Raw genomic sequence first — 13,798 nt, 5'->3', positions numbered from 1 at the left:
TCAACCCTCATAATGGAAGATGATGACTTTAGAAAACCCTACATCGATGATAACCTTTATGAATGTTTATCCCTTACCCCAGATCCTATGCCTTGCCCTAAGAAACCGACCTTAGAACTTAAGGAACTGCCTAAGAATCTGAGATATGAGTTCCTCGATGAAGAGATGAACCGTCCAGTTATAGTCAGTGCTACCTTGAGCCAAGAGGAAACGAACCAACTTTTAGACGTTTTACGAAGATATCCCTCAGCCTTAGGATATAATATCTCTAACCTGAAAGGTATAAGCCCATCTGTATGCATGCATCGCATTTCGCTCGAAGAAGATTCAAAATCCTCCAGAGAACATCAGAGAAGAATAAACCCTATAATGAGTGATATTGTTAAAAAGGAAGTTCTTAAGTTGCTTGAGGCAGGTATAATCTATCAGATCTCTGATAGTAAGTGGGTGAGCCTTGTGCATGTAGTACCTAAAAAGAGAGGCATCACAGTCGTGCAGAACGATAAAGGCGAACATGTAGCAAAACATTTAGAAGGAGGATAGTGGATGTGTATAGATTATAGAAAATTAAATAAAGCAACCAGGAAGGATCATTTCCCTTTACCATTTATAGACCAGATGTTGGAGCGTCTAGCCAGACACTCTTACTTCTGCTATCTAGATGGATACTCAGGATTCTTCCAAATACCTATTCACCCCGAAGATCAAGAAAAAACTACCTTTACATGCCCTTATGGAACTTTTGCCTACAGACGAATGTCATTCGGCCTCTGTAATGCCCCAGCTACTTTCCAACACTGCATGATGTCCATCTTTGCAGACTACCTAGATGGTATTATGGAAGTGTTTATGAATGATTTCTCGGTTTGCGGATTTGACTTCAACAATTGTCTTGCTAACCTTGAGAAAATCCTGGAGAGATGCATGGAGGTGAACCTCGTGCTAAACTGGGAAAAGTGTCATTTCATGGTGACCGAAGGAATTGTTTTAGGACATATAGTTTCCGAAAAAGGTATAGAGGTAGATAGAGCTAAAATAGAAGTTATAGAAAACCTAAAACCCCCTAAAAATATCAGAGAAGTCCGAAGCTTTCTAGGACACGCTGGATTCTACCGGCGTTTTATCAAGGACTTCTCCAAAATAACTAAACCCACTATGAAACCACCTGATTGGTCAGAACCTTTTGAGATAATGTGCGATGTTAGTGATTATGCGGTTGGAGCCATTCTAGGACAAAGGAAAGATAAAAAAATTACATGCAATTTATTATGCCAGTAGAACCCTAGACGCTGCCCAACTTAACTACGCAACAACTGAAAAAGAATTACTCGTTGTAGTCTTCGCTATAGACAAATTTAGATCTTATCTAGTAGGAGCAAAAATTATAGTTTACACTGATCATGCTGCCATTCGTTACCTATTAAGTAAAAAAGATGCCAAGCCCAGGTTACTCCGATGGATTCTATTACTACAAGAGTTTGATTTGGATATAAAAGATAAAAAAGGCACTGAAAATGTAGTAGTCGCTCACCTCTCTAGGCTAGAACATCTAAAACCAGAACTAGTACCCATAAACGATGATTTCGCCTATGATAGACTGATAGCTAGACTAGAAACCATTGAAGATAATAACCTAGGCCCTGATGAGCACTACCAAAGTTCCTTAGCAATAAGTAACGTACCCTGGTATGCAGATTTCGTTAATTACCTAGCTGCTGATATTGTACCCCCTGATCTTGACTACCACCGCAAGAAGAAATTCTTCCACGATGTGAGAAACTTCTATTGGGACGAACCGCTCCTTTTCAAAAGGGGCAAAGATGGTATTTTTCGCCGTTACGTTCCAAAAGAAGAGGTAAATAGTATTATCGAGCATTGTCATTCTGCACCCTATGGTGGACATGCGAGCACCTCTAAGACATACGCCAAGATTCTTCAAGCTGACCTATTCTGGCCTACCATGTGGCGTGATGTCTATGCTTGCATTGTCAAATGTGATAGATGCCAACGCACTGGGAACATTTCAAGGCGTGATGAAATGCCTCTAAGAAACATTCAGGAAGTAGAACTCTTCGATGTATGGGGTATAGATTTCATGGGACCTTTCCCACCATCCTTAGGAAACATGTATATCTTAGTAGCTGTAGACTACGTATCTAAGTGGATTGAAGCTATAGTTGCACCCACAAACATAGGGTGGTGATTAAGCTATTTAAAAACTATATATTCCCTAGATTTGGAACACCACGCTTAGTCATAAGCGATGGAGGATCACACTTCATATCGAGGATATTTGATAAACTTTTAAGAAAATATGGAGTTAGGCATAGAGTAGCAACACCATACCATCCACAAACTAGTGACCAAGTAGAAGTATCTAATAGGGAGATAAAACAAATCCTAGAGAAAACCGTTTCTATTTCTAGGAGAGACTGATCTCAGAAGCTTCAAGAAGCATTATGGGCCTATAGAACTGCTTTCAAAACCCCTATAGGAACTACTCCCTACCAACTAGTCTATGGAAAATCCTGTCAGTTACCGTTCGAATTAGAGCATAAGGCCTATTGGGCCATTAAAACTTTGAATTTAGACTACCTGACCGCTGGACAAAAGTGTACCCTTGACATTCATAAACTACAAGAACTTAGGCAATCCGCCTACGAGAATGCAAAAATATACAAAGAGAGAATAAAAGCCTACCACGACAAAAGAATAGTAAAGAAAAACTTCAATATAGGTGATCCTGTTCTCCTTTTCAACTCTAGGTTACGACTCTTCCCTAGAAAGCTACGCTCAAGATGAACTGGCCCCTTCGAAGTATCCAAGATTCTGAGATCCGGAGCCGTAGAAATCAAGAACGAAACCTATAGTCCATTCATTGTAAATGGACAAAGACTGAAGCTCTACGAAGGAGGAGACATTCTAACATACTACTCAAGCCACACTTTGGTTGATCCACCGATTCCTACTACTACAGGTGTATAAATTCTAATCGTCAAGCTAATGACGTTAAACAAGTGCTGCGTGGGAGGCAACCCATGGTTTTTCATTTTACTTCTTCGCATTTATATAATTTTATTTTATTTTTATTTTTATTTTTCACCGAGACTAAAAATTTGAATGGTTTGTATTTTCAGGATCACTTTCCTAACTTTTATAGGATGCAGGATTTCGACGATATGCACGTAGCCTATAGAGATGATGCTCAGAGAGAGCGCTACATCGCTCTGTATCAGCGCCCTATGGCGCCCACACGTTATCCTGATCAGCATTGTATGAAGGCACTAGGTATCGAGCCGAGTATCCGATTTCTGAGCCACCAGCTTCACTGGGACGAGTTCGCTGACGATCTGAGTAACACCTATAGGAACTTGACATTGGAGTTCCTCAATTCATTTGATTATGACCCATACTCTGGACCGGATGTGTATGCTGCTTTCAGGCTCTTTGGAGTTGAGTACTCTTTCAGCCAGAAAGAGTTCGGTGACCTATTGGGTTTCCAGACCACTCCTGATGCTATCCCGGAGACACCTATGGGATATTTTCTGGGTAAGGAGGTGGAGAAGTTTTGGAGTGATATATCAGGTGGTGGAAGCCAGGATCCATCTATGCAGCTGTCTCAGGTTATACATAACCCTGCCTTTAGATACTTCCAGATGATATTGGCACATTCCTTCGTAGGAAGACCGGATGCTGAGACATTACTGAGTGAAGAGGAGATCTTCCTGCTATTTTGTGCATCCTAGTCTCGCCCAGTAGCATGTGGGAACTTACTGTTATGTGGCCTCAACGGTGTCTCTAGATCGACCGAAGGAGTCATCCATGTGGGCGGGATCATTACACAGATTGATGTCGCTTTAGGTCTATCTCGCAAGCTGTTACATCTCCGGACCTACTGTGGGTACACTACCATGGACATCGACTTCTGTTTGACCAGAGGGTTGATGAGGAGAGCCTCTTTCCACCCATGTTAGTTCCGATTGCTAGTCGACAGCGAGGCTATTCATTATTTCACACTACCTGATCCTATGATGACTAGTGTGCATGACCCAGCGAATTGGAGTTATGCTCTGGAGGGCCAGGGAGATGCCATCGAGGAGCCGAGATCACCACCCATTGCTGAGTACACGCCTACACCACCTTCTCCCAGGATCACTGTATTCTCTAACAATCTATCATTGCAGACCCCAGACATCCGCACCCAGATTGCAGAGTGTCGTAGAGAGATTGCAGAGCTTAGACAGGAGGTGGCTGACCTCACCTTACAGATGGGAGTATCTGATCTCACCCACGCTACCGAAGCCGACTATTTATACCAAGAGATCGCAGAGCTCAGGCAGGAGGTAGCCATGCTCCGTGGATTCGTTCAGGAAGACGACATCCCTACTATATGATCTCACCATTTCATCTTATTTTATCTCTTTTTTTTATATTTCTCGCATTTACATAACTCATTTTATATCATCGCATTTGGAATATTTTATCAACTATGTCTACACATTGATATTTCTACTTATATATATATATATATATATATATATATATATATATATTTCTACTTTTTTATATATATATATATATATATATATATATATATATATATATATATATATATATATAAAAAGTAGAAATATATATATATATATATATATATATATATATCTATATATCTATATATCTATATATCTATCTATATATATATATATATATATATATATATATATATATATATATATATATATATATATGTCTTATGTTTGTTTTATTTACATTTTTTATTTTAGTTATTTATTTATTAATCTAATGTTTAAATTTTATTTTATTTTATTTTATTTTTACTTTTATAAAATTATGCAAGCCGATGATACTAGGAAAATTACAAGACAAACGCTATTCGGACCCCTCAAGTCAAAAGACAAAGAGAAGCCCAAGCCAAAGGACCAAAATCCGGGCCAGCCGAAATTTGCCTTGTGGCGCCCGCCATAGACCCTGTGGCGCCCGTCACAGCGTATGTATAAGCTCGGGGCAGACTCCCTTTCTTCACCATTTTCACACCTTCAAACCTTCAAAACCCATTTTTCCACCTTGCAAAAACGTCCTTGAAACCACAAAAAGCTCACACCTTTTTCACCCTCACACCATACAAATCATTTTCCCGATTTCCATTTTCATTTTCATCAGTCGGATTTTATAAAAATCCAACCTTTTCACATTCCACTTCATCTTCTTCGTCACATTTCAAGAGCTACACAATGGAGTTTAATGAATTCATTCTTCGAGGAGGGAAACCGGGAGATAGGCAAAGGAAGAGTATCGAACGGTTGCAAAATTGGGAGATCCTCCCGACAAGGTATGTTGATGAAAATTGTCTCTACACTTTAGGTATCTATCATAGAATATTTCATTTACTAGATAATTCAGGTTTGCATAATTTCTTTTCAAACAAAGAACCTACCTATGAGCGATTGACAATCGAATTTTTAAGTTCTTTAATCTATATTGTCAATCCTAACACTGCTAGCACAGTTGGTACTGTCAGATTTAGAATGTTTGCTGTTGAATATGAATTCAGTACCGACGAACTAGCAGGCTTGTTAGGAATCCCTCATGGGGACGGTGCTATTTGTGAGGCCCCTTTGAATTCGGATTGGTCAGTCGAGGTGTTTTCCTTCTGGCAGAGATTGTCAAACACTTCCATAAATTCTTTTGAAGGAGTTCTTGCCTCGACTATCCATAACCCGACCATCAGAGTTTTTAGATATCTGTTGGCATGTACTATTTTTGGCCGGGAGAATCCAAATAAGGTAAATGCTAGAGAGCTTCTATTTTTGCAAGGAAGCCTCACAAATAGACGAATTAACTCGGTCCCGTTCATGCTCGCTCATATGACTTTAACTTTAAATAAAGCGGGACCGATTGTTTTCGGAGGATTGATTACGTCTATTGCTCGGGCGCTTTACCTGAACACTGAGATAGCTACCCTAGACCCCTTACCTCCCCGCATAATTAACCTAAAATTTCTAAGAGACATGAAATTGTGCCGATTGAGGAGAGAAGGAGGCTATGTACTTATGGTTCATGGTGTAGCTATCCCATATGTTGTTTTACCTTGCACTAGACGTACCGATGTACGTGATGAAAGGAATTGGACCTACGCTTTAGATGTTCCACCTGTTTTGGATTCTCTTCCTCCTAACATTCCTGATGAGGCGGGACATGACACTGATGATGAATATGATCAGAGAGAGAGAGATCTCCCGTACCCCATGTGTCCCCCCATCACACTTCACCACCACACACCGCACCATCTTCTTCTTCTGCAGGTACAGCTCCTGGCTTTTATATTACAGAGGAGATGTGGCGTGACCACATGGCTAGAGAGCAAAGGCGTGATGACCTACTCTCTACCATCCAATAACAACTGGCGAATGACATGAGCTTCATGCAAGAATCGCAGCGGAGGACAGACAGGTCCTATGACACTATTTTACAGTCCCTACAAACGATCACAGATACGCAAGCCCGTCAGCAACACTACCACCATCAGCGTGTTGCACTCATCGAAGCCACTCAAGCTTCCATTATGGGTAACCTTCAAGAAGTGAGGATTGCTCAGGATGCCTTACGAGCGAGGATGGATCAGAGAGACCGTCGTCGTACCCGATCCCGTCGTCCACCTCAGGATAGCGAGGGCACCAGTGGTCAGCAGTAGGTTGTTAGGTAACCTTTCCCTTATCTTACTTCGAAACATTAGGGACAATGTTCGATTTAAGTGTGGGAGGAGACTTTATCGCTTTTCTTTATCGCTTTTCTTTGCTATTTTTAGATAGTTTGTTTATTTTTATTGCCTTTTAGTTGTTTATTTTGCTTTCAGTTTAAGTGTCTTAGATAATGCATGAGTCTGACGAGTCACCAAATATAGTGTATCTTTAGTACAATCTAATCTCCCCATACCTTTAGCCCCACCGAATTTTTTTTTGCTAAAGAAAACAGTGTCATTCTGAAAGTTTTTGGGATTTTAAGACGGGTTTGAGTAAGGATGCGGTGACTTGGGAGAACTTTGTGAAACATCAATATTTGTTTTAGCACCATAAGCTTCGTAAATATAGGAATCATTCCCGAAACCCCATATACCATGGCCTTAATCATCATTTCAGTATAAGTCCTCAGTAGTTTATCTCAGCAGTCAGCTACGGCCTACGCATCCTCTACGTAGGGGACCGATGCAAATAAGTGAATGATCCAGCAAAATAAATAAAAGAAAGCAAAAAGGCAACTCCGGTATAGGTGACCCTCACAAAGTCATTTAAACCAAAGAATTGTAAAAATTTGCTACAAAAAGAAAAAAAAAAGAAAAAGAAAAAGAAAAATTTACCCGCTGTTAGTTGGTTCAGAGGTATCTAGCGCTGAACTCGGTAGGGCGGATTACGATTCGATCCCCCACAACTGCAGTTGGGTCAAATAAAAGGGTTTACACATATTTATGTGCCAGAAACCCCATGCTTAGATCATAATCACTAACAGGTCACTCTGCTATGAAGCATGTACGGATAACGGGCTTAATGTGATTGCGCCTGAATGAAAAGGACACAAAAGAGATGAAGAGGCAGGCCTAGGTATTGTGGGATAATATGGGTTGGTTAATATAGGAATGAAGTTTATGTCGTATTTGCGGATTAGTGTCATGATGATACCCTTAGTTCACTCAGTTAGTACCTATCACTGCATCCCGACTTAAACTTAGAACCTTTTTAACCTGAAGCACTCGTTTAAACCAGTTCTTTCTTCTATGAAATTTTTAATGTTTTGCTTGAGGACAAGCAAAAGGTTTAAGTGTGGGAGAGTTTGATGACACTGAAATTCACCGTATTTTCGACTCCGATTTCGCATGCATTTTAGTAGTTTTACTGTCATTTTGTTGTGTTATTACTATGTTTCTCTTTGTTTTCAGGTTTTTACTTTAATCGGAACCCCGATCGAGAAAAGGAGTGAAAAAAAGCTAAAAACCCTAAAATTCAGCATTTTGTACTTGTGGTTCCCACTGTGGCTGGCGCCATAGACCCTGCCATGACGTGTCCTAGCTCAACTTCCCTCAACTGCCACGTTCCCCACTACTTCCACTAAGGCACCTCAGATTGGTCTTGTGGCGGGTGCCATGGCCCTGTGGCGGGCGCCACAAGAGGAAAAGTTTTCCCTCCCATTTTCAAGTTGAAGGACATCTCTGACATTTCCATCATTTTATTCTCCTATATATAGAGACACGAATTCACTTGTTTAATCATCCAAACTTAGAGCAGAGGCAAACTTAGAGCAAACTTTGTTTCACTTAGGCATATATTCAGTATTTTAAAGTGGTAATCGCTTCGCATTGAGGTGTTACCACAATTGTGTAATCGAGTTTTGTGATCGAGTCTGTAATCGAGTTTGGAGCACTTTGGAAGGAAGTTAATCCTACCTCCATTTTCATTTCTGCTTTGCATTTTATTCAACCCTCCGATTGGAGCAGGTTTTTATTACTTTGCCTTTATCTATTTTATTTTCCCACACTCGCTTTACTTTATTTATTTCCCGCACTCGCTTTACTTTATTTATTTCCCGCACTCGCTTTACTTTATTTATTTCCCGCACTCGCTTTACTTTATTTATTTTCCGCACTCGCTTTACTTTATTTATTTCCCGCACTCGCTTTACTTTATTTATTTCCTGCACTCACTTTACTTTATTTATTTCCCGCACTCGCTTTACTTTATTTATTTTCCGCACTCGCTTTACTTTATTTATTTTCCGCACTCACACTACTTTTATTTATTTTCCGCACTCGCACTACTTTTATTTATTTCCCGCACTCGCACTACTTTTATTTATTTTCCGCACTCGCACTACTTTTATTTATTTCCCGCACTCGCACTACTTTTATTTATTTTCCGCACTCGCACTACTTTTATTTATTTTTAATGCACCTTTACTTTACCATGTCTAACTAAATCTATAAGGTTAGAATGTAAGGATCGTAATTGAATCAATAATCCGTACAATTGTTCGTAGAAACACTTAAGGGCTATTTTAACTTTCAACTTAAGTTTTCCCGCACTTAATTTCCGTTGGATAAGATCGAAAGCCGTCCAACGTCTATTTAAACTTAATTGTTTTTAACTATTTCAAAAACAGCGAAAGCGCTTTGTTTAGTTCATTAGGAGTTTTTAACTTAAGAAGAAAAGAGATTTTAAAACTATTTTCGGACGCGTTTATAAGTTTAGAGTCTGGTTCGCGAAAACCTCTTTTGGTTAAGAAATCCAGGTTAAAATACTTTTCAACTTAGTCAAGATTCTATATTTCTTAAAAATAGGTTTACTACTCTAACGCAATGCGCGCCTCCTTATAAGTGACAATAAGAGGGTTTGATTAGGGAGTATAGCTCGGTTCTGAATACGCGAAAGCGACAGTTCCCGTTAAATTAGTTCTTTTCAAAGTAGGAAACACTGCCCATAAGTAGTTCTATTAGCAAATACTTGGATTATCAATTGATTATGTGAATTACATTCGACCCTGTCTTTATTAATTGAACTTTATTCAGCACCTTACTTTTCATTTCACACTCTAAAAACACCTATTTCGATTGCCTTAGATAAACACCATAACAATAGATAACGATAGATTGACACTTGGTCTATGTGGATTCGACAATCTTTTATATTACTCTGACGTGTTCGTATACTTGCAAAAAGTACGCATCAAGAATCCATCCATAAAGGAGAAGACATCAAATTTAGCAGTGTTGTCTACCAAAGTGTCAATGTGTGGTAGAGGAAAGTCATCCTTTGGACTAGCTTTGTTTAAACCCATATAATCGACACACATCCTAACCTTGCCGTCCTTTTTGGGTACAGGTACAATATTGTCTACCCATTGAGGATACTTTGAAACTGCTAGGAAACCGACATCAAATTGCCTTTTGACCTCTTCACGAATCTTCAGATCCATGTCCGGTCTTGTTCTTCGGAGTTTCTGCTTCACTGGTGGGCATTCTGGTTGAAGTGGTTGCTTGTGCACAATAATATCAGTGTCTAGACCTGGCATATCCTAGTATGACCATGCAAACACATCTGCGAACTCTTGCAACAACTTGACCAATCTTTCTTTGATGCTTGCCCCAAGTATGGTTCCAATCTTGACCTCTTTCTTCTCTTCCTCTGTGCCGAGGTTGATTATCTCCACCGACTCTTGATGTGGCTGAAGGGCTTTAGACTCGTGCTCGAGCAACCTTTCCAATTCATTGGGGATATCATAATCTTCCTCGCCGTCTTGTTCCGTTGGGTAGATAGGGAACTCAAAGTTATGAGAGAGAGCAAAGTCATTGGATTCAACGGGTTTATTGATTATTCTGCACGTTTTTTGAAATATTTCTTTTTTATTAAAAATGGAAAAAAATGTAAAAGGAAAACATTTTTTTATAGTTTTTAAAGAGATTGCCATTTTCTGAAAAGAAAACAATAAAATGAACAACAAGAATTTAATAAAATGCCTTTTATTCATCATGATGATTTTGAAAATGAAAAGAGGCCCTACAACATGATCCGTTAGTCTTGGGCATAACTAAGGATTTAGAAACCAAAGGAAAACAACAATTACTTTGATATAGGAATGACTTCAGGAATCTCAATTGCTTCCCAATTGGTCAAAGTTGCTTCATACTGATACACCTGATTTGTCATGTCTTCATCTTTAGTGTCTTCTTCAACAGTGTTGACTTGATCTCCATAGACATAGCCTGCACTGAGGAATACTTCTTGAATTCTTCGCACACAATCCTTTGTAGGTATCGAGGCTCCTTCTTTAGCGAATGGATTGTACCCCAAACCGAAACAGTCTTTCTTCATGCTGATGTCAATAACTTGTCCCCAACCTTCAGGACTCCCATTCTCAATAGTTATCTTTGTACCTTTCACAGATGAAAATGATGGGATGACTTTCTCCACAGATTCCTTCACTTCCACAAAAGTGGCGTTGGCTATCTCCAGAGCTTGGAAAGAAGTTTCCAAGGAATCTTCATCAGCCTCAATGTAACGAAAGGAGGAAAGATGACTAATATGAGATCTTCTTCACCAGAGATGATTACAAGCTTGTTATTGATGACAAACTTCATTTTCTGATGCAAAGTGGAGGTTACTGCCCCAACGACATGTATCCAAGATCTCCCCAATAGGAAACTATAGGCAGAATTGATATCCATGACTTGGAAAGTTATGTTAAATACATGTGGCCCAATCAGAATTGGTAACTTCACTTGTCCAACCACAGTCCTCCGGGACCCATCAAATGTTTTGACAATCAGTGCACTAGGCCTCATTTCTGATCCTTGAAAAGCTAATTTGGCAAGTGGCCTCTTTGGTAGAACATTGAGGGAGGACCCTGTATCCACTAAAACTCTGGCTAGAGTATCCTTTTGGCACTTCACTGACACATGCAAGGCGCGATTTTGATTTTGTCCTTCCTTTGGAAACTCTCCACCATTGAAACTCAGGATGTTGCAAGCTGTGATATTGGTAACCACTCCATCAAACTGGCCAACCATTATATCTTGAGTGACGTGGGCTTGCGTTAGCACTTTCAATAATGCATTCCTATGAGCTGGGGAACACATAAGCAAGGACAAAATGGAAATTTTTGATGGTGTCTGGTGCAGTTGATCAACTACTTTGTAATCACTCTTTTTAATTATCTTTAAAAATTCAGCATCTTCATTGGATTGAACCATATTTTTCTTCCTAACAGGGGCTGCAGCTGTAGTTTCTTTGGTTGGTGCTTGAGAGGCCACATTAAACTGGGGAGTGTAAATCCGCCCACTACGAGTCATTTGGCTCGTCCCTGTGATGTTTGTGACTTCGACACCATCAACCTTCGAACTTTCCTCTTGTCTAACCTCTTCAGACTCTTTGTCAATGACAGTTATATCATATTTCCATGGTACTGACTTAGTACTTTCATAGGGGAAAGGACTAGGCATGCAGATAACCACGGGTGATAGGTGATTAATTGGCTGAACAATATCTTTTCTTCTATAGGTTATCTCAAGGCTCTAGTAAATTGAAAAATGGCTCAATTACAACTACTTCATCTCTTCTCACGAGGCTACTAACTTGTAACACTCCTTGGTTCATTAAGTCTTGGACATCTTTTCGTACCATCTCACATCCTTCTGGATGAATGGCACATTCTTCACAATCTTTATGACAAGCACTAACTAAACCAGCTTCTACTAGTCTCGCATGGAACGCTAGCAAAGGAGTCTTGATATTTGCAACATCTTTGATCACATCACCATTGGATGCTTCTTCAATTGCATTAACAGTTTCATGTGCTGGCAAAGGATTACTCTTGACATTAGGCCCCAAGTCTCTGAATGAAAGAATCTTCTTTTCCACCAATTCTCGCACTATATGCTTCAAAGCATAACATCATTCTAAATCATGCCCAGGTGCACCCTCATGGAAAGGGCAATGAGCATTTGGGTTATACCATGGAGGCAAAGGATCAGGAGGTGGACCCAAAGGTCTAGGAACCACTAACCCCTTTTGAAATAAAGAAGGATATAACTCAGTATACGTCATCGGAACCAGACTGAAGGGAGGTTTAACACCTTGTCTTCTATTCTGAGAAGGTGCATTCTAACGTGGAGCTTGAGCTTTTGGTTACTGATATGTTAGGGCTGCAAGCGCTTGTTGATATGCAGGAGCAACCTGAGCAGGTTGATAAATTGGTGTTTGCTGAACTGGTTGATAAACAAGTACTTTTTGTTGGTTGAAATTTGGCCTAATTGCTGCCACATATGGTTGTTGAACATACTGCACAGGGTATGCTGGTTATTGTTGAGTGAAATGACGTTGTTGCTTTCTCCATGATTGACTCCTTATTCGACTGGACGATACAACATTCGTCTCTCCTTCCTTTTTTTATGAAAATTTCTGGGAAACTTCTTAGCATTATTGTTATTAGAAGTTCCAGCAACACTGATCATCTTTCCATTCTTCAAACCGAGTTCAACTTTAATGCCTACAGCTACCAAGTCAAAAAAACTTGCAGACACACTACCCACCATCCTCTCATAGAACATTGGTTGTACAGTATCCATAAACCAATCAGCTAATTCTTTTTCTTCCAAAGGTGGTTCAACCTGAGATGCCATCTCTTTCCAGCATTGTGCATACTCTTAAATGACTCGTTGTCTTTTTGAGACTTATTCAACAATTCTCTTCTGTCTAGAGCCATATCTATGTTGTATTTGTAATGCTTTATTATAATACCCCAAAATTTACCCTTCATTTTTCTTGGAAGCATACGCTTTACACCTCATGTATGCATTCATTTTTAGGTCATTTAGCATTTGCATTTCATCATGACAATCAGAATATTTTTTCAAAAAAAAAAAAAAACGAAAAACGGAAAACGAAAAAAAAAAACAAAAAACGAAAACAAAAAAAACGAAAAAAAAAAATTAAATAAATAAATTAAATAAATAAATAAATAAAAGAAAAATCTTGGACTTGGACCTCTCTCATTTGAGCCCACAGGTCCACAAAAATCAGGTTATAAATTCAGAGTTTCAGTGAAAGAAAATTTTATTCTATTCCTATTACCCTGGCTGGAGGAAAAAGATAGTGAAAGAAGAGCTAACAGAGTTCAGAGCAACCTTTAAACCCTGAAGGGAACTCAACTGCACAGAATCACCTCTGCCTCACATAAACCCTAAAGATTATTTTGTAAACCTCACGGGTGCAACTCAATTTCAATCAAGCTCTCC

At 39.3% G+C, this 13,798-nt stretch overlaps 1 protein-coding gene across 1 annotated transcript; it reads right to left on the bottom strand.

Moving 5' to 3' along the window:
• Positions 1 to 10,625: 10,625 nt before the first annotated feature.
• Positions 10,626 to 12,608, bottom strand: LOC127081624 (uncharacterized). The gene is made up of 4 exons (XM_051021865.1): positions 12,482 to 12,608; positions 12,183 to 12,433; positions 11,255 to 12,076; positions 10,626 to 11,054 (listed from the first exon to the last, which is right to left on the bottom strand). Exons 1-4 carry the CDS (start codon positions 12,606 to 12,608, stop codon positions 10,626 to 10,628), a joined length of 1,629 nt encoding a protein of 542 aa, XP_050877822.1.
• Between the last annotated feature and the right edge of the window lie 1,190 nt (positions 12,609 to 13,798).

This window comes from Lathyrus oleraceus, chromosome 5 (assembly GCF_024323335.1).
Source record: "Lathyrus oleraceus cultivar Zhongwan6 chromosome 5, CAAS_Psat_ZW6_1.0, whole genome shotgun sequence".
Lineage (NCBI taxonomy): Eukaryota > Viridiplantae > Streptophyta > Magnoliopsida > Fabales > Fabaceae > Lathyrus > Lathyrus oleraceus.
The sequence above is the reverse complement of the archived record's forward strand: the minus strand, read 5'-3'. Positions and strand labels throughout refer to the sequence as shown.